The 25,795-nt window shown below is 38.4% G+C and overlaps 1 protein-coding gene across 5 annotated transcripts in view; it reads left to right on the forward strand.

The window, feature by feature from the left end:
- Window positions 1-25,795, forward strand: part of FHOD3 (formin homology 2 domain containing 3) — a 405,083-nt gene that overhangs the window by 343,959 nt on the left and 35,329 nt on the right. For all 5 annotated transcript variants that reach the window (XM_061995044.1, XM_061995039.1, XM_061995040.1 and 2 more), the window contains 4 exons: window positions 3,207-3,365; window positions 10,379-10,561; window positions 16,194-16,313; window positions 16,782-16,943. In XM_061995044.1, the coding sequence (XP_061851028.1) occupies window positions 3,207-3,365; window positions 10,379-10,561; window positions 16,194-16,313; window positions 16,782-16,943 (624 nt within the window). The remainder of the gene's footprint in view (window positions 1-3,206; window positions 3,366-10,378; window positions 10,562-16,193; window positions 16,314-16,781; window positions 16,944-25,795) is intronic.

The following is a 25,795-nucleotide window of genomic DNA, read 5'->3' on the forward strand; positions in this document are numbered from 1 at the left end:
CAATGCAGGAGATACTTCTGACTTGATGCTCATATATAGTTTATAGGACCACTGGAAAAGTGATTTAATTTTTTCTGCTTCTTGTCTGAATTAAAGCAATGAGGTGTGTTTTAGACTATGTGCCATCAGACCACAAATCACCTCTGTGGGATGGTAATGATTTTGAAATAACCTATCTGGACTTCTCAGCTCTCAGCAGAGGCAACAGAATCTGTCCAGTTAGATTTTGTAAAGATCTAAATTCACTGCAATTCCTGTACATTGCAGGAGCATTTCTTTCCCAAAAAATATCCTGCCTGATGTATTTTATAATTATTTTTGTGTTTACATTTAATAATATAATATTCAGAAGCTCAGGGCTTACATTATATACTGTCACGTTAAAATATAAAGTCATTGTTAACGAACTTAGAAAGCATAGACTGAAGGCACCTGGTATTGTAATAGAAATTAATAGTTGTAGCTTGTTTTAACAGTCAGACACTTAGACATAAGCAATTTCATTGCAGACAAAATGCAATTTTTTTCCTAGCGGTAGGGTAATAAAGTTCATAGCAGTAAAATCTTTCTGTTTTCTTCATACTTTTATTTATTTGGAAAAGATTTATTTGTAACTGAACCATCATCCCCAGAATGGATTTAAAATCTCTTCTGCTCCTATTTTTTTTAAAGGAATTACTTAGCCCAAATATTTATACCCCAAATGCAGTTATAGCTTTGGAAAATACCTATGTGTTTGAATCCCCTATACAGCTCATCTGCCTTTCATAACTTGTTGCTAAGGAGCAAACACTGTTGGGATCGCAGTCATCCCAGTGGTTAGCATCATATGTCCCTCAAATGAATACGTCTCTCTTGACAAACTTAGGAACCTAAAAACAGAGCTGCAGATCTAAGGCTTACTTACCCATACCACATGTGGGAAGCCTAAATTTAACTCCTTTCCCCCAGCCTTTTCCCTTCTGCATAAATTCCTGTGGAACTGTGTAATTCTATGCTGCAAAGGACAAGGTAAAAAGTGGCAGTTTAAAACGGGCTTGGTATGATATAGACTCCTGAGGAAGCAGTGTCTGGTGAACTCCACTTGTTTTGATGTGCTCTTGGCTACTAACTGTGGTCCTGAAAACATGACTAATGACCATGGAAGTAAAAATGACTGCTTTAAAGGAGAAGCTGCATCCCTGATCCTTCAGGTATCTCCTCAAGAAGAAAAGCATGCTTTTAAAGAATGGAAAGTTCAAGAAGTCTTCATGGATGCTCTTAAGTTGTTAAGAAGAGAACAGCTCTGACAGAATATATATAGACATAACAAATCAAAACAAATGTTACTTTCGCTCTCCTAAAATTTATCCTGTTTACTGCAAAAGTGTTGTTTCCTTTCAAGTTTAAAAAAACAATCCTCTCATTACTTTCAAAGTCACATCACACCACATTAAGGTATGATGGAACGGTTGCGGTGCCACACACACGCTGGGCAGGCTGCTTGGACCGGTCGGCATACCTCTTCCTGTGTTGGAGAGGAACTAAGCTACACCAATAAAAGACATCTTTTGTAATGATGTAACTGCATTTCCATTAAGGGCTGACCCACAGCTGAAGGTACTTTGATAAAGTAGTATGTATTAATTTAGTTCTCCCAATGGAGGATCAGCGCAGTAGGGATTTTTTTTGACTCAGTGGAGGCTATGATGCAGCCCCAAAGGAAGTGGAGAGCAGAGCTTCATGGTCTCAAAAGGAATCCTGAGTACAGATTGAGACTAGAGCAGTAAGAGTCTCCTCTTGGGCTTACCCCAAATCCACACAAGGTGCAAGAGGCACTACTGCTGTAAACACCACAGATGATTCCCTGTTCTGAAAAGTTGTATGGCTGCCACATTGCAGAGGAAGGAGGGAGTGCCTAGTCTCTCTCTTTGGCCCTTTGAGGAACATCTGTGCTAAGGCTGCTGCTGCTGGAGCCAATAACCACAGTCCAGGTAACAGACTCTACAGGGAAGTCACAGTCATATCTCCATTGCCTCTGCCTTGCTGAAATGTGTTTACACAAAGTGAAGCATATCTCTGCTCGCAGCAATGTGTTGCACTTCTCCCTGTGCTCCTGCACTTGACAGCATCGCTCAGCCCAGCTCTGATAGGATAAAGGAAGGGGAAACAGGGAAAATGTGATTCTAAAGTTCATGCCTATGGAGAGGGAGGAAACACCCCTGTATATGAGGAGCAGAGTCCTTACCTCTCGCAGCTGTCTGGTGTATGACGTAGTTGCTGAAGAGACACTTTCTAGCATGGAACAATGAGAAAAGGAGAGGCTTGCTGGGGCATTGCACATTCAACACTGTATTATATATATTAAAAATGGTTTGTGAGGCAACTTGACTAGTTGGCTTGCATTTTTGCCAATATAAGGAAGGATAAAGAGAGGAAGAAATTTCTTGAGTTTTCTCTAGAATGGAATTTAAGGGGTATGTTACTATTTCTTTGTGATTTCATTGTTATTTATGCTGTTGTACTGGAGATAAATCCCAAAGATTATGTCTGGTCTCAAATAAAGCAAAAGGGTTGAAATTGTATTGCACCAGTGAAAGGCTTGATGGATGTATCATGAACAGCAAGGTAGAATACCTTTCCTCTGGCACACAGAGGTTGAAAAGTTATGCCAATGTCTTCAGAAAGGCCTGTACAGCTCCTTTGCCCATGCCCAAGGTAGATTTCTGACACGGGAGAGTGCTGGCAGACGGATTGGAGACACCCTGTCTGTTTCCCGGGTGGCCACTCCAGATTGATGCATCCAGGGGAGAACTGAGCCTTGGAGCCCATCAGCTGCCTGGCTGCTGCCCCTCTCACCCTGCCTCGCTGCTCCTGCTGCATGGCATGGCGATGTTCTCGCCTGCCAGAGACAGCTTCAGGCTTTTTTCAGACCAACTTCTGCCCCAAACTGTAGTGTTCCCCACCCTTGGGAGGACTTCTGTGTCTCAGGCTGGCTTGAATTTGAATGACATCTGAGGCTGCATTCGGCTCCCTTGTTAGATCCTGGCAGCTCATGCTCGTACCAGCAAGGACATGCTGAAGGAATTCAGGTCTTTTGGATGAATATAAATGGGTTAGATTTACATCCATTGCCCTTGAGCAGAGGAAGTCATTAGTGAAAGAATTGACTTTTTCGTTACAAAACAGACTTGAAGGATAATATTCTTGTTCTTTTCTTTACGAAGAAAACTGCTGCAGATGGGAAGCGACAGGAAATCATTGTGTTGGACTCAAAACGAAGCAATGCTATTAATATTGGCTTGACTGTATTGCCCCCTCCTCGCACTATCAAGACTGCTATTTTGAACTTTGATGAATATGCCTTAAACAAGGAAGGAATAGAGGTAAGAAACAATAGTTGATGTCTTCAAGTCTGCGTTTTAAATGTTTCCTTTTCTTTTTTTGATGCTGCACATGGTATAGGCCAGACTTTTCATGGAAGAGAGAAGGGGATGTATTATATCATGACTGAGTTTTGAATTTCATCAAATCAATGCAACGTGCTAAGAAGCATATAGTGTTCACCTGAGGTTGGGCATGCTCAGTAAACATGGATTCTCTGCCTTGTTTGTGTCTTAAGTTGAGTAAAAATGGTGTCAATTGCTGACAGGATTTTCCAAGTATTATCTATTCCTCTGAAGCTTTAGTGAAACATTGTGACCAACAAGAGTAGGCAGTGAATTACTAGGGCTGATGCAACTGGTACAGGGTTTAATAAAGTTCATGCCCAGCTAGCTATTGGAGTCATTCTAGATTTTATATCTAATGGAAAACAAATACAGTGACTACTTCTGCTCAAAATAGAATTTATGTGTTACTGTTGTTTGAAGAAAAGCAGTTGGTATAAAGATTACAGATGATGTAATTTTTACCATCACATGTTTGACTTTGCAGATAGTCTCACTGAGATCCAAGATGAGCTCTTTATTATTTTTTTAATCAAAACATTTTTTCTATGAAGTGTAAAAGAAGCCTTCAGTTCCCCTGCTTTTTTTTTTTCATTGTAGTTGTATTTTTTTCAAATCTGGTTTGGGGTTTTGGGGTTTTCATTTTTTAAATAAGCCTATATCATCTAGTAAGTGTAACCTGCACAGCTACAAATCTCAACCAGGGGCTGCGCTGCAGAGGCTGTGTCCTGATTCACAGTCACCTTTCAGGGGTTTGGCACAGTGTTTCATTATTTCCCCCTTTCCACCTTTACTCTGCTGACTGCAGAAGAAAATGAGAAAAGCTGGCTGGAACAGAAATAGAGTTGCCAGCAGTTACATGCAAAAATGAATACTTAAAGCAAAAGACTGTTCCAGCTAGAAGGAAAGGCCTAATTTATCTCTACTAGGATATAATTTCTTCCCAAAGCTGTATTACTTATTTGATAGATACATACCATACTGACATTATGAAGGTGACAAAACATGCTAAAAAAAGTAATTTTTCATGACCCAGTCCATGTACCTGTCACTGCAGGTTGTAGTACTAAGCTTTAAAGTGTTGGAGAGAACCCCTCTAATTAAGTTCAGCTCACAGACCACCAGTTAGATCTCAGTGCTGCAGGCAGTGTTTTCATACAAAGTCCAACATAAAATGGCTGATAAGACACATCTTCATTATCTTCCATGTATCATCTCTTTTGAATGGTGATCTTCTCTGGCACACTTAACTCCTCTGCACCGCTCACCCTTTCCAGTGCCAATATTTGTAGCTGGGCTGTCCATCTGCCAGCCATCTGTGGTGTCCACAGTTGCGAGTGCCTTGTACTAACACAGATAATACAGCAAATTATTTGATATATAATATACTTTGTAGCTGATCTGTGGGTTGAATGAGGCAGGACTAGTGTGGGAAAAAAGCTAATGCAATTGGTCTAAATAAAAAACTGTGTCACAGTGAGTACTCAAAAGCCAATCTGCATAGTTAATTGTCTAGAAGGGGATGTCACAGCTAGTAAGTAGAAGAAAAAGAGTTAAGGAGTGCATAAGAACTGTAATGTGTGGACTGAGGGCGTGTAACATTGCTAAAATTTCAGAGAAGCTATAATTTAGGATCATTTTCAGCTTTCAGTGGGTCCAACATGGAGCAGGATAACAACAGGATAAAAGTCACCTGAGACCTCCTCTGGACTTGGTTGTGAGCTCTGTGCTATGTTCTTCACTAAGTAGTATCATCACGATTGTGTTAGTGTGCTAGTGGCTTTAGTTCTGCACCTTGATGGATAAATTCAGTTTAAATGGTACCTTAAAACTTACCCTAGCAATTCCTTTAATGATAGCAAACTAAAGTAGTGCTGACAGTAGTGCTAGCAACAAGGCAGTGATGCAGTGGAGTACAGGCTACAAGTCTGTGATAGCCCGACTCATCACTGAGTTCACAGTGACCCAGTAAACTGTCTGCTACTGTCCTGCTTTTTGATGAATGCTGCTTTGCTTGTGACATTTGACTCTTGGTAGTAGCTCCATGGTTGCTGGCTCCATACTTTGTTTTTTACATGTATTTTTATGTCCTCGATACCTAAGCATGTTTTGTATTTTGAGGCCATATTTAGAGCGATTAGGTACCCCCGAGCTGTGAAAAAGTGCATAAAATGGGGACATAGTGCTCAAAGGCAGATGTAGTCTATTTAGTATGCAGAGCAGGCAATGTTGGAAACTTATTTTCAAAGGAACACACAATGTGTGCCTGCAAACATGAATCAATCCAACTAAAAACGTTTTTGCCACCTTACATTTGCCAAAGTGGTTGTGTTTTCTTTTCTTTGAAAATTTGGCATTCATTGTGTTTAGACAACTTGGAGCTCGCTGCAGGAAAAAGAACTGCCTGTTTAGCATGGATGAGGACTTTCTATGTAAGAAAGAGAGGCAAGCTTCAAATCCTGGCATCTAGTTGTTATGAAGTGTATCTTGGGCAACTGCAGGAATGGAGTCCACCAAACTAGTCCTTGGTGCTTGTCTTTAGTAAAATAAATTAGTGTGTCCTTCTGTAAAATGCTACTCAGTAAGGGAACATGGATTGAGATCAAATTATACCAAAGAGTACAATTAATTTAGCAGAGTAAAATTGGGGTGACACTGTGAGGAAATTAAGGTGAGTCACTTTATGTTTGACAAGGTAGCTTTGTGATGCTACAGAATGTTGTTTGTATTGGTAGATATAACTTTTGCTAAAACTATTTGAAATTAAAAAAATTTCCAGGTGCACTAGGCTTTCCACACCCACCTTTGTTAAATAATTTGGAGGCCAGCTGTCTGGAGTGACTAGGTAGCCCTGAGATGTTAAAAAGAGTGAAAAGTAGTAAGAGCCTGTATTAAAAAGGCAGAAGTTAACATATATAAACAAAGAACAAAAATTGATTTTCAGAAACAAGGTATTTAAGCCTTTGTTTTGATAGCTGTCATGGTACGTTGGCATTTGCAGTTTCCAATTTGTTTAGATAATGCTTTGTAAAAGTGAGATGAAGTGTTTTAAATTCTGCCAGCTCTTGTGACTTGAAAGAGCACCTCTTTTGGTAAGTGTGGACAGAAGAGAGAATTTGTTGGCCCTATACCCACAGTCAGCTTATCCCTACCCTAAGGAGTTTCAGACTTTACTTAAAGAAAAAAAGTTACATGTACACCCTTTTAACAAACCAAAAACATCTTCTACAGGTTCTGTGACCAGCAATGGCATGTTCATGTATTTCAGTAGAGGGCAGAGGAAATGAAGTGGTCTGACCAAGACAATGGCTGTCAGTTCCCAGTTTACAGGGATGGTTATCAGGCATTTTTGATGCAGAATTCTTTTCAGAATTGGGTCATTTCTGGAAGAACTGAAATAAAATTAGTGCAGACAACCTCATACTGTGGAGTGCTGACCTTCATATGCTTTTATATTTTATTGAGAGTTTCTGCAGGTAATGCAAACCGCTGACACATCTCATTAACAGATGCTTGGAAAGCTGAAGTGTGAGAGCTCTTTTGAAGCTGAATCATCTGCCAAGGCCTGTAAAATATCAGATGAAATATCCACTAATGTGTATTTGGTTATGCAGCTTACAAATTTGTGGGCCTTGAGTCACAGAAAACTTTGGACCCAACAACAACCAGATATTTAGTTTACTAATTTTCTTCAGGATTCTGTTTGCGTGGTAAAACAAAACAAACAAAAAAAAAGAGCTAACTTAAGCACCTAATTTCCACCAGCTTTGGGCCATTCGCAGCTGCTGATGAGGTGCTTCTTTGCATGCCTGGAACCCTCAGGCTTATGGGCTCTATAAATTTTGCCTTGTGAGCCTTTTAAAGCTTTCCTCTTAGAAATTTTTGAAGATCAAGATGGCTAAGTCAAGGAAATAAGCAGTTTGATCTTTTCACTGAAAGTTCAAGCAAGTGACTGTGTCAAGCAGTCCAGGAGCAAGGTAATTAGGATCCATTATCTCATGCAAGCAGGATTTCGAAAATTTATTTCTTTTTCTCTCTGAAAAGATTTATGCACCAGTTTTACTCAGAAAGTTTGTTTCTGGCCTAAATAGTTGTGTTGAGAGTACATGGAGCTGAAGTACATGTATCATACATATTAGAGAATATGAGCGTAGGGTTTGATGGTAACTAATTCTTTTTTAATCAACCCAAAGAACACCTGACTAGGAAAAGGGTATGAAGTAATGATTAGATTCAAAGCTAACTGTGATTTGCTGGTCACATCAAGTGCCAGTAACCTTCTACCTTGCTCTGCTTTTATGGTACTTTTACTGTCAGTGATGTTTAAAAAAAGTAGTATTTAAAATAACAATAAACTGGCAGATAGTGTGCTCATTCGTTTCCAATGCTGAACAAATGGCTCAAATTAGTTATAGAGTGGAAATGAAGGAGCACTTTACTGTTTGTTCAGGGGCACACCGAGGATGGTGAGCAGCAAGATCAGAATTATTTGTCTGAGCAGATTGGAAGTGCTGATGAGTAGGTCATTCTTACAGGGACAGTTGCACCCTGGAAGGTGTGTGACCTGTCAGCAGCTCTGGTGCAATCGAGGCAGGCCTTTCAGGAGCAGGGGTGATCCTTGGCAGCTGGCACCACAAGTATAGGCTCTTTTGCTTGGCATTCTCCTTTTCACATACTATGACATCAGCACAGAAGCCTTTGCCGTACTTGGACTGGAACGCTTTTTGTGAGCTCCATCTGGCTTGTGGTGTTTACATAAAGCTCAGGGAAGAGAAGAATCCATTTGGAAATAAAGCTTACAGTTTCATCACTCTCTTTAAAATGCACGAAGGCAGTGCTGAATCTCTGGAGTAAAGGCCCTGCACCACCACAAAATACTTGTGGAATCCCTGGGTAGCTTCCAAAAGTCCTAGTTATTTGTAGGAGGTAGTTGAGAATACTGTGAAAGTGTTGGCCTTCAAAAATGCATCAGAAACATTTTTACATCCATCACAGACTACTGCTAAACTCCCCATGTATGGATGTTCATGTGATGCTATTTGCAAGCTGCCCTGGCTCAGCTGAGGGAGCGTTGCCTTCTTAATGTTGAAGAGTAGGCACTGGGAGGCCTGACTTCTTCCCACTGCAAATCACCTCTTCTTACAAATTTCAGACTTGGTCTCTCTATTTTATGAACTTTTTTAGGCAGATGTTGGTTAAGCCCTGAGAAATACCCTGAAGCAGCTACTTATAAATCTAGTTTGATGATAGATATCATCCATGTTACAGATTTAAGCATGTGTGGATAGATGAATGGGTGGATAGTACACCTCAAATTCAATAAACAAATGCTATCAATCAGAACAGATGTTCATCAGAATATTTACCAGTTACTGACAGGGGAAGGGAAAGCACAAGAGTGTATTTTTTCTTATGATATTGATTTATGAAGGTAGAAGCTGGCAGGTCCTTTTCCTTTTCCTTTTCCTTTTCCTTTTCCTTTTCCTTTTCCTTTTCCTTTTCCTTTTCCTTTTCCTTTCCTTCCCTTTCCCTTTTCCTCTGAAAAGCAGAGCCAATATTAAAAGAAAAAATGCTTCTTTATGTTTATGGCAGTCTTCATAAGAAAATTGACAGCAGTGCAAATGTTGTGGCTGAAATTAAATACGTGAGAGTTCAATGAATTGAACATTATTTGCTTCCTTAACCTTTACTCTTGGGCTGATTGACCAGGAAAAGTGCCTTGCTCTCCATGCATAGCTCCAATGCTGTACAAGGGGCCAGATGAATTATCAGCACTGGAAGGGGTAGTTGTGCTACTAGTTTGATGAATTGGCTATGTCCAGTATTAGAACAAGGTTGTAGTTTGGATTGGCAGGTCTGATAGCTCGTTGGCTGTATTTTTGTTATTTCCTCCTCCCCTCCAAAACAGCCTCTGTCACCATAGAAAGCTACAGCAAAAACATGTAACTCCTTATAAGTTGTGTTGAAAATCTACTGTTTTCTTTTAATGAGGCATTGATCAACAGGGTAAAGACCTCAACATATCTGATGTCTTTATGCTGTTTTGCTTTTCTTTTTTTATTTTAAAATACATTTATTATGTTAAAAACTAATTAAGAAACAATACCTTAAAGAGCAATAGTTGAAGAAGGAAAGCTACACAAGCATGTAAAATCCAAGAATTAAAGGGAAAATTTAAATGTTTTGAGCCACACTGACAGTAGAAACTGAAAATATTGAGATCCTTTTTCATCAATATTTTAAACTTTTCAGATCAAAAGAGATAAAAGCCACAAGTTATACAATGCATAATTCAACTTTAAATTCAATGCATGTTCCTTGGGAAGTTGTCTTCAGTTTGAATGAGATTTTTAGGAGTGACCTAATAAGCTGCAATAGTTGTGATATTTCATAAAAAAACAAAACAGACTGAACAAAATGTAATAAACTATAAGAACAGCAAGGGATAGGAGTCCTCAGGTTATTTCTGTATACCTACAACTGTGTGGGGGAGGGTCCATAGACACTGAGGCTGAAAGGGACCTTAATATCCAGTCTGACCTTCTGTAAATCACAGGCCACATAACTGCACTCCTTCTACCCTAACTGTTGTGTGGAATTTGCAGAGGTGGCCAGTTCTGACTTAAACATATGGAAGCAGGGTAGAGAAGTCCTGTGTCTCCTTCAGTGTGCCATCTCATAATTAACCATATTTAAATGAGTACTTCTTTTTTTTTTCTAAAGAAGCATTTTAATACGGATGTGCTTTTCAGACATAGATATTTTGGATAACAAGCCTTGTTTTGCTTTCCTGTGCAGTAGCTTAGTTCTTGGTTACTACAATGCTGTCATAATTTACCAGCCATGGAATTGAGGACTTCTGTTGTTGCTGCTGTGAAGTCACCCAACATCTAGCCCTTGCACACCTCTCGGACCCAGTGCTGACAGCTGCCTTTTGTTTCCCTTCACAGAAAATCCTGACCATGATCCCAACAGAGGAGGAGAAGCAAAAGATCCAGGAGGCACAACTGGCAAACCCTGATGTTCCCCTGGGTAGCGCTGAGCAATTCCTTCTCACCCTCTCCTCAATCAGCGAACTCTCTGCCAGGCTCCAGCTCTGGGCTTTCAAGATGGACTACGAGATAGTGGAAAAGGTGAGGAAAAAGTGGGGTGGAGACTCTTCCAAGGCTTTGGTTGATCTTTCCCAGACCTTGTTATTATAGGAGCATATATTTTGAGGAATCAGTAAATGGGTCGCTTTTGTTTCAGTGACCAAGCAGGAAACAGCTAAAATGATCCTTCTTAATCTATTCCTTCAATAGAAGAAAATTAGAGATTATGTCTTCTTTCCTTTAATTAGTCAGTAAGGATATTGACACAAAAAAGGCAGCTAAATCCCTACCACATCTTCTCCAGATGTTATTATTCAGGAAATACTTCAGACCAGTAAGATTTTTGTCTTTAGATAAAGATAGAATGAGGACTACAGTAATCAGCCTTACGTTGTAAAATGAGAGTGTTGATCTTAGATCCATTTAAACTACTTGCCGACTTTCACAAGCTCTTTTAGGAATCTTAGCGTGAGAACTTTTTTCTGGCTACACTTCTAGTGCATATCCCATCCATTCCTCTTCAAGAAGCTTTCTGTTGTGTATATTAATTTTGCCTGTGTGTATGTGTGTCTATTAAAGAATTGATATAACTTTGTGTTATACAGATTCTGAGAAGTGGGATGTGCTTCTGAAAATGCTTTATATTTACCTACGCCTGGTTATTTAACAAGTTATACAACAGTGGATTGATTTGCAGATGATAACTGTCAAGATTATTCAACCTATACATATTCTTCTTGGATTTTAGGAAATGCAGTGACACAAAAGTTCAGGATTTTTTAAGTGTGATGTTTTAGTTTTAGACATTTCTGATTTGTAAAACATAAAATACTTACATCTGGCCTATATTTTTGGGGGTGTTTTTTTTCTTTTCCTCTGGTACAGCTCTTTATTCTGCTTTGAAGTTACCGCAAGGCTAAATTGGTCCTTTCATGTTAGCTGAGTTAGTTGTAGCTGTTAATCTTTGTGTATACTTAGAACTTCTAGCTTCCTCTCAATCAAAAAGTAACATTTGAAGCACTGTTAAAAGCTAAAGAAATTCCAATAGTTTTCCTGTTACTTATCCTATAAGGTTTATGCCACAAAGTTAATGAATTGCCAGGTAAAAGTAATGTAGAACAGATGTAGTTTAAATATCTCAAATACCTAAATAATTCAAAGTAGCGATATCTGGGGTGAAGATAGGGCCAACATTTTTATCCTTGTTGGAAGGCAGATAGGCCTAAGCACAGTACTTACCATAGAGTGATATAGGAAATAACATATGAAAACTCTGATAAAGTAGGAGGAAAATGTGATAAGAAGCCTAGCAGACAAGCACAGATATGACAGACAGCTTGGCTCTTAGTTGGGTGAAGAGGAAGATGTGAGATAGGCATCAGAGGTAGAAGAGAGAGAGAGCAGTTGAGTCTCTCCAGAAACAAAAGGTTAAAATCAGAGTTTAAGTTCCAGGTAACCAATAAGGAGGCATTATTTAGATTGAGGTAAGATACCATGATCATATTCAACTAAAAAAAATCAATTTAATATGTAATTTGCATGAATCACTCCCCCTCCTAAACTAGACAGGAGAGAGAGAGAAGAATAACAAACGGCTTGTGAGTTAAGGACAGAGAGATCACTCAGTAATTAGCATCACAGGCAAAACAGACTTGACTTAGGGAGAAAAAGGTTTGATTTATTAAAGGAACAATAAGAACAGGGAGATGAGAAATAAAATTGAATCTTAAAACACCTTTCCCCACCCCTCCCTCTTCCCAGGACAATCCTTCCTTCCCCTCCAGCGGCACAGGGTATGGGGGCTGCAGTTAGTTCATTACAGATGGACTTTGCCGCTGCTTCTTCTCAGGGGGAGGCCTTCTCACACTTCCCACTACTACAGTGTGGGGTCCCTCCCATGGGAGACAGTCCCTCATGAACTTCTCCAACGTGGGGTGGAACTTCTCCTTCCCATGGGCTACAGTTCCTCATGAACTGATCATCCACCAGCAGAACAGTCCTTCAGGTACCGACTGCTCCAACCTGAGTCCCTCACAGGATCACAAGTCCTGTCAGCAAACCTGCTCTGGCCAGAGCTCCTCTCTCCCCACAGATTCCCAGGTCCTGCCTGGAACTTGCTCTGACATGGGCTTCCCATAAAGTCACAGCCTCCTTGAGGCATCCACCTGCTCCGGCGTGGGGTCCTCCAAGAGCTGCAAGTGGATCTCTGCTCCCCAGTGGCCTCCATGGGCTGCAGGGGCAGAGCTGTCTCATCATGGTCCTCACCACAGGTCACAGGGGAGTCTTTCTTTCAGAGCCTCAGCACCCTCCTCCCCCTCCTTCTCCAGTGACCTTGGTGTCTGCAGAGATGTTTTCATGTTCTCACCCCCTGTTGCTGCTGCAGTTTAACAACTGCACAGCAACTTCTTCCCCTTCTCAAATAGGTTATTCACAGAGGCATTATCTCCATCACTAATTGGCCAGGCCTGGGTCAGGTGCAGGGTCCATCTTAGAACTGATTTTCATTAGCCCTAACAGCTACAGGGAAAGCTTCTGGCAGATCTTTGTTTAAAGCAGCCACTCCTGTAGCTTCCCCCACTACCAAAAAACCTGGCCCAGGCAAAACCACTACAACTATTTATTGAGTCCCGTATATGTTTTATTAAGAAATTAATTAACCTTATTATCATTCCTTGAGACTAGATGTTTTAGATAGTCCATGACATCAACAGTGTGAAATACCTGAGCTGTTGGTGTAGGACTGCGGTCCTCATTCATGAGACTCTTTTGCTAATCAGTTGAGTGGAGAGCTTTGCCTAAATAGTTGTTGGCTCCATCACTGACAACTTGAAAGAAAAAGAGCATTAAATTATTCAAGGGTCAAGTGAGATGTCTTTCATGTTTGCAGAAAAGTTTTCCAGGCATAGTGATGGAAGTCGTCTTTCTTGGATTATATTTAACTAACTAATGCAAGTTAGAGTACGTATATAGGGAGCAGCCTCAGACTTGGAGGGGCTGAACTGGTTGAATGGTCATTCTTTGCTCTTTATGGAAAACAAAAAAAGATAAACCCTTTCCAAATGATCTGTCTGATAATGTGTTTAGAAATGTTAATGTGTATCTAAGGTACTATATGACTACTGAAGGTCATCAGTAGAACAGTAATTTTTCTCACCTTTTTTTTGTTATCATATTTTAAAGATGTAGACAAAAGAGGTAGTTTCAACTTTAAGTCTTCATTTTCAGACTTTTGATTGCTCTTGGAAAATTATACTGTTACTACTGGTTCTTTGTACTGAATTATTTATGATACAGATGCTGTCAATTTTCGCTGTCTCAAACGGAGTTTAAAGGTCTTAGAAAGAGGAATAGAATGTTTAATTGTCCTAAACCAGATATATTTTTCTCTTAAGGTCACTGTGGGCAAATATATTCTTATTGATGACAACTTTAAAGGATCATAAATTAATATAAACAGGTGCAGAAATGATAAAAGTATAACTGCTAGAGAAAAGGCCTTGCTTCAGTCTCTCTTCTGAGCAGAAAGATTACTCCTGACTCTAAGTCTCCCTGGAGACAGCACTAGAGAAATAACTGTTCAAAAAGATTGTGCTTTTAAGTGGTATTTCAACTATCTGAGATTTTTAAGAAGTACATCAGAGCTCTTTAAGTTTTACAGCATGATCCCAATACTTTGTACTGTTTTAAAAGGGTATGACACTTCATACAGGCCAGTCATGATTAAATGCAAATACGAATAATTAAATTTTTATCATCTCAAAGATTCCATCTCAACCAAGTTTTTACTCTTCTCAGAAAAGCATGCATATGAACTTGTATAGATGTAGTAAGCTAAACTTATTACCAGTACAGAAGAATGGTAACCATGCATATGCTATATCAGCTGTACAGAACTGTGCCATGTTTTCTAACACCATTGGATTAATTGTACACATATAACTGAATTAATTTTGTGCATATGCATCAGACATTTGTCAGGCATTATCCGATGTCTTGAAGGTGGACCAGTGTTCAAATTTAATTAAAACATAATTTTTAGGTGAAAAATAAAAACATATTAGATAAGCATATGTGTTATCTAAGGATATGAAATGTCTCTGCATTATATGTTTGCCCTCTTTAGCTAGAAAGTGAATTTTATAGGAAGCAAGAATCGGTATTTCATTTGATTATACAGTATCTAACACACTGGTTTTAATTGGATTGTAACGCTACAATAAAATATAAAGTTATAGTAGTTCTAAATATGTGCTATTTGCAAAATAGCCTAAGCTTGGATAACTTGAATGTAAATAGCTAAGTAAGGTGCTATGGTATGGCCTGTTTTGGAAGCCTTTCATGCTACCTTTTTATTCAACTTCAGAATGTTTTAAATTATTATTTTAGAAGTGATTTTTTAACAGATTGCAAATTGATACAAGTAAAATAGTTCAGAAGCCTAAGGCAGATGCAGAGCAATTTGACTCATCCCCAGAATGCAACAAAGCAAACTAAACCAATCCTGACTTTAAAGGAATTTAAAGAATTCTGTGCAGAATTTTATTGATTTTAACTTGATAAAGTCTTGGCTTATTTAGCACCTCTTCTCTGATGTACTTTGCTCACTAGGCCATCTCTTAATTTGTCTCCAATTCTTTTCAATAGATTGATTGTTCTGCACTGTCTAGAAATGTGTATCTCCTTTGTCTTTGTACTCTTATTTATGGTAAAATATCACTACAGTTGTTGAATAATCCATTATATTTCTCTAAGAAAGTGAAGTTCTCAGCAATTTTGCCTCTTGGTCTGAAATAACAACTTAATTTTGGCTTCTTGGCTTTTAAAGAATGTAATGGTTTGGGAAAAGAAAGCTGCTCACAGATGCTTAGGATGGCATTTGGAGATAGAAACAATGTGAACTGTTACTGTGCATTCAAAATCCATTGCCCCGGGCCTCACACAAAGACACAGAAATAAGCCCTTCAACTCAATTACCCTCACTCTCTTCCTTTGAACTCTGTGGTGTAGTTCACTTCCCGAGTTAATGGAACAGAATTTATGTTTTCAAGTCTTATCAGTTTACATACGTATACTCAGATAACATTTGTGGATAGAAGATGCATTAAGTTAAAAGATTGAAATGAGAACACTTGTAAAGCTTGATGTTTACAGTTAGGTGTTTGTTTCAGTTTCAGTCACAGAAACACAAAACCCTGTCTAAAGCTCAGAGGTACTCATCATTTAAGAATGGTTTAGAGTCAGACCACAAATATCAAGTCAGCCAGGGTTCTAACTTTTTATTTGATTGTTTTTCAACTATTAGAAATCGTTATAAGAGGCTTTTTTTATCAGTTGAGGCAGGGGGATGCTCATGCATCTAACTCAAATGCAGCAGCCTCTTCTCTGATTCTCTCTCTTCTGTTTGGAATCATAGAGTAATCCCCAGGACAAGTGAGGCAATTGCGTACATAAAGAAGCAACATTAGGAAAGTATTTTATGGGGTTTTTTTCTGTCCATGTGTGCAATTTATTAGCTGGAACATGGAAGAAAGCCAACACACATGGCCAGTTTGCACTCTGCAAGATGCCAGTTCAGGAACTTTTCACAATAATTAACCTAAACCATCGCCTGGAAGACTTAAAGCATCTATAGCCAACTGCAGCCTTCACTTTCTTGTTTCTACTTTCATGACAGGAAGTTGCAGAACCACTTCTAGACCTGAAGGAAGGAATGGACCAACTGGAGCACAATAAAACTTTGGGACTTATCCTTTCGACTCTACTAGCCATTGGGAACTTCCTGAATGGAACCAATGTAAGCCTCATGTCCCAGCATTTCCCCTGCAGCTTTTTCCTTTGAAAAACAGAAGTCAAAACCATTGTGACAGTTGCAACCCAGTATTTATTTTGTACCGGAAGATTTAGAAAACCAGAACCTACTTTTTCTTTTTACTGTGTGTCAGGATGCTCTTTGCCTCTTCCAATGTAACCTGCGGGAAACTTGGAGCTAGGCACTCTCTGGTGTAACTCCCTTGAGTCTAGTGTTGATGCTTTTCATTCAGAGTGTGAGAACTGTGTTATGAGGTGTTTCCCTACAGATGGACAGATTTTAGGCCTACTCATCAGCAAGTTAAAATAAATAAAATCAATTAGTTTCTTCTCTAGAATTCATTGTCTTCTTTCCCCTCTACCCCTATGTGGTAATTATTTTTGTCTACTAATCTGCATGGGAAGGAGTAAGCATTTTTATTTTTAATTTCTTCTCTTTTTGCCCCCTTTACAGGCCAAAGCTTTTGAGTTGAGCTACCTCGAGAAGGTTCCAGAAGTCAAGGACACAGTGCACAAGCAGTCCCTCCTGCACCATGTCTGCACTATGGTGGTGGAAAAATTCCCAGACAGCACTGATCTTTATTCAGAGATTGGGGCCATCACTAGGTCAGCCAAGGTATGTCTAGTGTGTAAAAATATACATGTTTTTTAAAACCCTCTTTAAATTGAATTTTTTTTTTTTTAATTTTCTTTTGTTACTCTCCTGTCACAGCATTTTTTATGAGTGTGGATTCATTGTGTCATTCCCACTGTATTTCAAAGATGCTAATAAGCTCTCTTTTGAGCTTCATCTCTGTCTCTCAGGTGATTTCCTCATCAGTACTCTAATAGGCAGCCATTGTTGACAGCCACTTTGATGGTATATACATTATTAATGTATTATGTTATTAAGAACTATATTCAAGTTAAATTTTTATTTGACCAGTATCTTCAAATATGGAAATAATTACAGCAGATAATGCTAGTATCAATGTGGACCAGTGTGTTGATTCAGTGGCCAATACCAGCTGCTTCAGAGGAGAGCACAGGAAGGTTTGAAGGAGGAGGAAGATCTTTTCTAGAAAGAAATTATTTCATGAGCCATAATACTTCTTATATGCATCAACTAGAGCAATTATTTCTTTTCCAAAAAAAAAGAGAAATAACCATGTTTTGGTTATTTGGGGGAAGTGGGGGCAAGACAACACTGTATGATAAAATTTTTTTAAACTGCAAAAATCAAATCTTATTTCGACTCCTAGCACAGTTCTTGTGACAATGGATTAATAATCTATTTTTGTCTGCTGTTGAACTGGCAAATTTCAAGGATTTCTGTCTGAATATATTGAATGGTCAAAGGATTTTTTCTCTCTCTATTTTGTAGAATAACTTGGGTTGGAAAGAACTTCTGAAGGTCATCTGGTCCACAACCCTTTTCAAGGCAAAAACAAATTAAACCAGTCTGCTCAGATCCTTGTCTGAGTTTCAAATATAATCCTTCTACATCTTTTTTTTGAGATAATTTCTGCACTTTTTCTCCTTCCCGTCTTTTAGGATGGGTTAACAGTAGCCACAGCATTCCAATCTCTCCTTATAAATATTACATGATTACTGTATTTGTTCATTCTGCTTGTGCTATCTTTTGTCAGATGGCCTGAAATTTTCTGTGTTTTTTGACCATTACCATCCTTTTGACACCAGTTGTCTTTGGGCAGTTCACAAGGACATCCAGGCAGTCTCCAGAGTTTATAGGGTAATTCAGAACTCAGCTAGATTCACAAGGGAGTCAGATATTGCCTGCACTGTGCACTTCATTGCCATCTGCAGTAATGACCATTATTTGCAGAAGCAGATTTTGTGCTTCTCTCTCGAACCCCTAATAATCTTAAATCAGGACCAATCTGAATAATTTCTTCCCATCAGTAGATTTTAATCTCTTAGTGTGCTTTCTTGTTTCCAGATAATTTTGAAATACAAAGTACAAACTATGAGATATCTTTGTTAATCCTGTCATCAGATACAAATCAATATGTATTCTGGTTTTTTTCCCTCTGTTAACCTCACACTTCATAGTTAGCCTTCTGTGAGGCTCTTATAAGGATTTTGGAAGTCTAATTTTCTTCACTTGCTCCTATCTGTCCACTATTTTAGAAACATAATCAGAATCTAGTGATTATTTTGAGGTTATTTAATTTACTGTTATTCTTTCAGACGGGTTAATTGGTATAATAATAAAGCTTGGAGCTCTGCAGTCTCCTGAGTCAACCTTGCTGCATCTGTAAAGATAGGTGAAACTTTTGCTATTCTCTGACTTTTTAATTATGAAGTGTAGTGAAAGCATACCCATTTTAGCCAGTGGCTCAATATCTCTGTTTTAATTGCTGTCAGAATTCTTGTCTTCTGCTTGTTTACTGCTTTGTAAGATAATATCCTCCACCAATACATTGTTTCTTCTAGCAAGTATTCAAACCTTTCTATTTTCACATCTATTAAAATATAGAAGACAGAAAAATGAAAGCAGTTACCAGAATATGTTTCTCCCTAAAGTCTGCTATGGTGAAGCTGAATGAAAAGAAGTCACTTTGCTTCCTTTCCCTAACTTTTGTCTTCCTCAGTTTCAGAGAAAAGCTCTTCTTTTCCAAAATCCACACCATCATGTATATTGTACTTTCAAATTAATCTTCTTGAAGTCAATTAATCTAATTTAAGTCAATTATTCAGTCTTAGAAAGTGGAAGAAAGCTCAACCTAATGCTGTCACTTATAAAATATTTTTAGGTTTAAGAGCATACAAAATTGAGCTCAGTCTTTCAGTCTGTGGTTTGCTGATCCAGTGGCCCTACCCAAAGCGGATGAAGTTCTGAAAAGACCAGACAAAATCACATTAAGATAAATTGTAGCCTTAACCTTCCCCGTGACACCCAAGGTCTCCCTCCTTGGGATGTTCCTGCATGTGTTACACCACTGATATATTGCTGTAACAAGCCCTATTCCCACTTGATCTTAGCTGCCACAAATCAAAGAGTTAGGAGATGGAAGCCATCCAAGCTGCCTTCTTCAAGTGAATGTTCAAAATCTTGGTTTAGGAAGGCTGACAGGAAAGGAGAACTAATATTTCACTGTGGATTAGGCTGCATTTTGAGCTCCATTTTGTCTCAAAACATTTTTCAGAAGCCACAAAGGCTAAACAATTTCCATCTTGTAGATAAACAGAGATGCCCCTTCCCCAGAGATGCACATAATATGAGAATTTCCTAAGCCTTAATTAATGAAAAAAAAAAAAAACATAAAGAAGACAGGTAGCCTCACCAGAGAAGAGTTGAAAAGTTATATAGTTATAGTTAAAAGTTACAGTTATTGCAAAATTTGTGACTTTTGTTGAAGTTATAAATGGCAAAAAAAAAGCAGACACAAGTGAAAAAATGACCAAAAAGTAGAAGTCTAGATAAATAAAAGTATTAATACGTAAATACGTGATGGTCACTAGATGTTTAGTATCCCATGATACTTGCTTCTTTTTTTGCTTTTTTTTACTGGAGTTGTTTCCAAACTGAAATATCTCCAGATTTCTGCAGTTAAACTCAATACTATTCCTAGAAGTTTCCTTACCAGTACATCAAGGAGAGTTTGCATCAGCACTAGTATCTTTGCTGTTAGTGAATAAAAAATTTATTCTTACTAAAAATGTTCATCTTCTCTCTTAACCCCAGAAATATTTTCCCCCATGCATCTGAGAGCTGGCCAGCTTTGTAGAGTAAACTAGTAATTGTCCTTTTCCACCCCCCTAATTTTAATTTATTTACAAGATACTAAACTTCTGTCTGGTTTTCAACCCCTACAGCAAGGCATTTAGATTAGTTGCAGATACTAGGCAATAGAGAAGCAGGCAGCTTTTAAAAGTAAGCAATAGGAAATATTAGCACAGGGGAGGGGGCAAAGATTGCTGATAGGAATCAACTTAGGATGAGACTAAGAGATGCAGGGAAGAAAGAAGCCTGAAGCTGCCCTCTGAGGGTCTTTGCAGGGAGACATGGGGACAAAGGAGGTGGCTGAAAAAGAAGTGTCATTCTGGTGTGCTGTAGCTTCTGCTTGATATGCTGGAAAGCAGAAAAAGAAGAAAAGAAAAAAATGGGGAAGATCCTGCTGCCTCCTGCACTGGTTCAGTGGGGTTTCTCGTCTTGCTTTACAGGAAGTATTTGTGCAATTGTCATTCAAGTATGCTTTCCCTGCATTATTTCAAACAAAAATAAATGTCAAAAGTCAAAGTATTTTCCGTGGAAAAAAGGGGTTGGGTGATGCAAGGTTTCTTACAATTGTGGCATTTCTTGTGGTACCAGCTGCAAGGACTGCTGCAGCTGCTCCAGTTCCTGCTGTGGGCTAGTGAGAGAAGAGGTGAAGACAGAGCAGGGTAAGTCAGATCCTGCTGCCTGCAGGGGAGACTGGAGTGAGAGGCACAGAGCTTCAATGGCAAATGAGACTTCAAGTTCTTGACTGAAAGAGAGCAAATGAAGATTAGAACCTGTGCCTGACAGCACTGTGGTGTTAAAACGATGTTCCAGGTGAAATGACAGTGAGTAGTGTGCAGGTGCTATAACATCACCTGAATGGACCTACATCACCACTTACTGGTGTTGCTTCTCTTCATCCCAGGTTGTGGGAACTGTCACACAGCATCTGCAAAAAGATCCCATCTTAGCATGTTTATTGTAGATTGTTTAAGGAACTAAAATGCAGTGGAAGTGTGTATATAATTTGAGTAGACTCCTCTGGTCAATACCTCAGTAAGCATTTCTATCCTTTAACTTTTAATTGGTGGATTGATTCAGGTGTTCTCATTTCCAAAATTATTTTGGCAGGATGCCTCTTACCCTAGGATTAGAAATGTCTGAACAGAACCTCCTTTTTATTTTGCTTGTTTTTGAGAGCTAGCATCTGCTTCACTTAAAATGTGTGACCAACAGTGTGCAAATCAGACTAACGTTGGTCTTGGGATAATTGTTGTGACATTCACTGAAGCAAGCCAGTGTGGAAATACTGAAGGAGACAGAGTTTTTGAACGTGTGCCACAGAAGGTCGCTGCACTCAGATGACAGTGTATTTGCAAGGAGCAATTCTCAGAATTTCCCTTGGCACTGAACCAGCTCAGGCAAAGAGGAAGATTTTGTGTTCCTTGCCAGATTGCATCCCTGTAACAATGTGAGAACGAACGATCTGACCCTAAATTATAAACATCTCAGACAACGCTGTGGTCTGCTGCAGAAACTATCTTGAAATTTGAAGAGGGAAAGCTTTTGTCTGTTATTATGTATATCTTTCTATAACGTGTGGTAAAATAGTTGTCATTGTATTGTGAATTTAAGGCAACATTTGTCATTGTGAAAGCACCAATCTGCTATTTAATGCACCTTGTCGGTAGGATGAAAAGGTCTTCCTTAGAAAATATCTGGATTTGATGTGTTCACCACTAAAAGAAACAAACTGTAGCAATAAACAGTAAATGTAGTATCAAGGAATAGGAAACTTATATGAGGACACTAAGGCTGCATAACAAGTTTTTCACTGGCCTTCAAAACAAAGATTTGGGTAATTTACAGTGATTTTGAAAATAAGTTATTTTTGAGAGAAACCTCAGCTTTACCAGTTTATTGTTTTGAGATTTTACTCCAATCCTGTTGTGAGACATTCGACTCTGTTCAAGGACTGAATGTAAATGGAAGAGGCAGGAAACATGAGTGTAATCAGATGCAGCATGTTTGATTTTAGCACAGTTTTGTGCTCTCAGTACCAGTGGAGCTTAGCTCAGACAATAGAAGAGATTTATCTGGAAGAGGAAGCATGTGTAAAGCACATTCCAGCTGAGGGAATACCAATGAAAAATGACCTGTTATCCCAGAGCAGCTACAGTTGTTTGCTGTGCATGGCAATACATACCTGGAATTGTGTATGCTGCCCCAGGGAATATAGAGTGAAGGCCCTTCAGGTTTCAGCCAATGCATTTAATTCACACTGACGCTTCAAAGCAGCTCTTCCTCTCTCTCTCAACAAATACTAAGAGTCCACTTCTTGTGTTGTCAGGAGATACTTGTGGCCACACAGAGAAATATTATCCCAACCCAAAGACAAGAAAGGTTCCCTGATAGATGTCCGGCTGAAATAACTGGAGCATGGTCCAGTATTTAATAACTAGAGTTTTAAACTTGTACAGACAGTAGGTGATATTGGGTGTTTGACATGGAGTTGAACTTGAAAGAGGCCTTTTAAAGGATTAATATTCATGGAACCTGAATGAGCAGGGAAATAAACACTGAGCCATTTGATGGTGATGGTAGTTTTTGACTCAGGTGAAAACCAGACAAAAAAAAAGTCATTTGGGCAGTAGATGTATTGTGCAATATTGAGTTCTCAACCCAATGAAATTGGTAGAATTCTGTGGTTTTGTGGTGTTTTTTATGGTAGAGTCATCTGTTACTGTGGTAGCATCAATAATGATATAAAGGAATTAAAATGAGTGGTGATGCTGGCATATGATTAGAAGGTTTTATTCATAGGCTTTTGTGTAAAAAATGGTGGTGCATTAAATTGAAAAAGACTTTTATTTCATTTTTAAAGTTGCCCACTAGTGACTTATGGCAATGGTTTCCCAAACAAGCCAGACTCTGTAAGGCTAGCATCACATAAACCCTATTTGAATAGACTGGCCCTGGCTACTCCACTCTGATGCAATGGTGTCTACAAAGGCACTTCTTGGATGACTGAACAGTGAGCCTAGGGAGAGGTTTCACAGATATATAACAAATAGCTCTGAATATTTTTTCAGTTACTGTGATTGTGAATGGAGAGGGATCTGGCAGGAGAAAAGGAGGAACAGATTAAATATACCCCGGGAGCATTTAGAAAGCTAGCTTTTTTCTAAATTGGTTTACAAATGAAAATAAACACTACAAAGTGTCTGAAAGAAAAGACATTCTTTAATTTGCATAACAGCCTAAGACAACTCATTCTTTTGCCCAAGGAAATAAAAAGAGATTTATTTTTCAAGTTGCAGCAGAAGGTAACAGTAAGCAGGACTAGCAAGCTGCAAGTCTTTTGCACATGTATGTACTGAGGAGGAAGAGAAAGAATATGTTTCCACCTTCCTCCAAATCCTGGGGTCAGACACAAAACCCATATGCTGCTATCAAGGGAGAAAGCTGTAACGGCCATTTCAGATTACTGCTTCTGTATATTCAGTGGAACATAGTGGTAAAATAATGCCAGAGCAGTTCTTGTCCAAGCACCTCATATACTGAGGTCTCCTGGAGACACGACTCATCCCAGCATGATCTTCCAGCTGCAGGCAAGAGCTGATGCATCTTTCCTTTCAAGAGAGAGAGAATGAAAAAAAAAAATGAAACAAACAAATCATGTCTTTCTAACATTATACAGTGTTAATTCTTTTAGGAAAGTGTTGGAAAATTAAACACATAAATTTAAAAGTGAAGTCTGTGCTCCCTTGGGAATGCTTTGTGGACTGGCAGGGAGGTACTATGGTGTATATATGTTTTTTCATGTGTCCTTTATGCATATTGTATTGAGTAACTGTCATTAATACTTCACATAATTTCTTGTTCTCCTTATTGTAGGAACACATAATTGGGGCATCATTTATCACTGTTGCTACTGTTATATTTCTATATAACAATTTCAGTGTTGGAAGACATCTAAACATAAAAATAATAACAGCAAAAATAATCCTGTTCATCCCTTATCCCACCCTGCCATCCTCAGTCCTTGCAAGAACTGCCCACTCTTGAGAATGCACTGACCATTGGCAGGTTTCAAGGGACAGGGAATTAATATCTTTTCTATGCAGATATGCTGTTCACCAAAGGCGTCTTTTGAATGACTACAGGCTTGAACCTCAAAGCTTTTTGATAGATTAAAACTTATTTTGTTTCAGTGAAAGCTGTCATAAAATGTCACAAAATTAAATTTCTCTGCTGCAGAGGCTGAGAAACTGCCACAACCAGGATGGATAATTCTCTCTAGTAAGACTTAGAAATACATCCTCTTGGCTTTTTTTCTTGATAGAAATGCAAGTATTTTTCCCCATTTAGATATGGTTTTAGATATACCACCTATGGAGAACAGCAATGTGTTTATCATCAACAGTGAAAATACTGACCTAGAAAGAACTTTTAAAACATTGATATGGATATAAGGAAAACAAACACCCCACAGCTGCTCTGCCTGCAGGGCTTTTCTGAATAGCAGAACAGATCAAAGAATGTTTTTATTTTCTTGTGAAGTGGAAAAATTCATCACTTTATAAATCACAGCAAAAACAAGTCAAATCAATACCAGAAGCTTTTTAATAATAATTCATTTCTTATGACTGTCCTCAGTATAGGTGTCTACAGTAGGTGCTGCACACAAAGTGTGAACTAAAACCTGTTCAAAGAGTGAACTAAAACCTGTCTCTGATGTTGTTTTTTGTTTAGCATAAAGGAATTAACTGGAATACCAGATTCTAACATCCAAAACATGACATGTTTAAAATCTAAGAGCTAAATCTATACTTTGTAGCTTGAGTTCATCAGAACTGTGAAGCAGTATTGTAAAACAATTTTCCCTTTCTTCAGAATTCAAGAACATACTGGGTAGTTTTACTTTTTTCATCTGTTCTGTGCTGTGGCTGGGTCATTAACACACTGTGTCCAGTTTTCAGCAACGCATCCTGAATGTCTTCTGTAGACTACTGCCATCTGAATACCTTTTTTGATTGATGAATAAAGGAGAAGCTCACTCTCACCTTCTGTGAAATAAGTTGGCTTCTGTCCTGATGAGTGTTACTCTATGTAGCAGTCATTGTATTTTAAATGAGTTTCAGAGCTATTATATAGTCTTGTTACAAGCCAGTAAACTCATATTGTATATCAAGGGATGAAAATTAGTGATGAGATCACTAAATAACACTTGTTTTGAATAGAGCTTTAAAAAATTCTGTCCTGTGAATTTTGTGATTAGTAGATTATCTGTTAACAAGTCGGTGCACAGCTACAGAAAACATCCAAGTGCTTCCTAAATTGGAGAAGTGTTGGCTTGGTACAGCGATGAGCAGTAAACAATGTATTAAAAGCTATAAGTAGTAGAGAAAAATATTAAGAAAAAGAGAAAGTTTTGTATAACCTCAGAAATAACTGAGTCATGCAGTTGCTTGGTGCGGGCATGAAGTTACTTGCAAGTGAAAAAGCATTACAATATTTTATTGTCCTTTCTTTAGGTGACAGACCTCCAAGACTAAAATAATACAAATATATATATATATAAATATATTAAAAAATATATATATAGAGAGAGTTTTCTTTGTTCAGTTTTCCATACTAACATTTCATGTGACAATAAAGCTGTCATGTGATAAATAAAGCTATTTCTTAATTATTTAGTAGTAATTAATAGCATGAATTAATGTTGTGGTGCCACTACCTTGCCCCCTTCTTATACATACATT

This window comes from Colius striatus, chromosome 4 (genome assembly GCF_028858725.1).
Source record: "Colius striatus isolate bColStr4 chromosome 4, bColStr4.1.hap1, whole genome shotgun sequence".
Taxonomy (NCBI): Eukaryota; Metazoa; Chordata; class Aves; order Coliiformes; family Coliidae; genus Colius; species Colius striatus.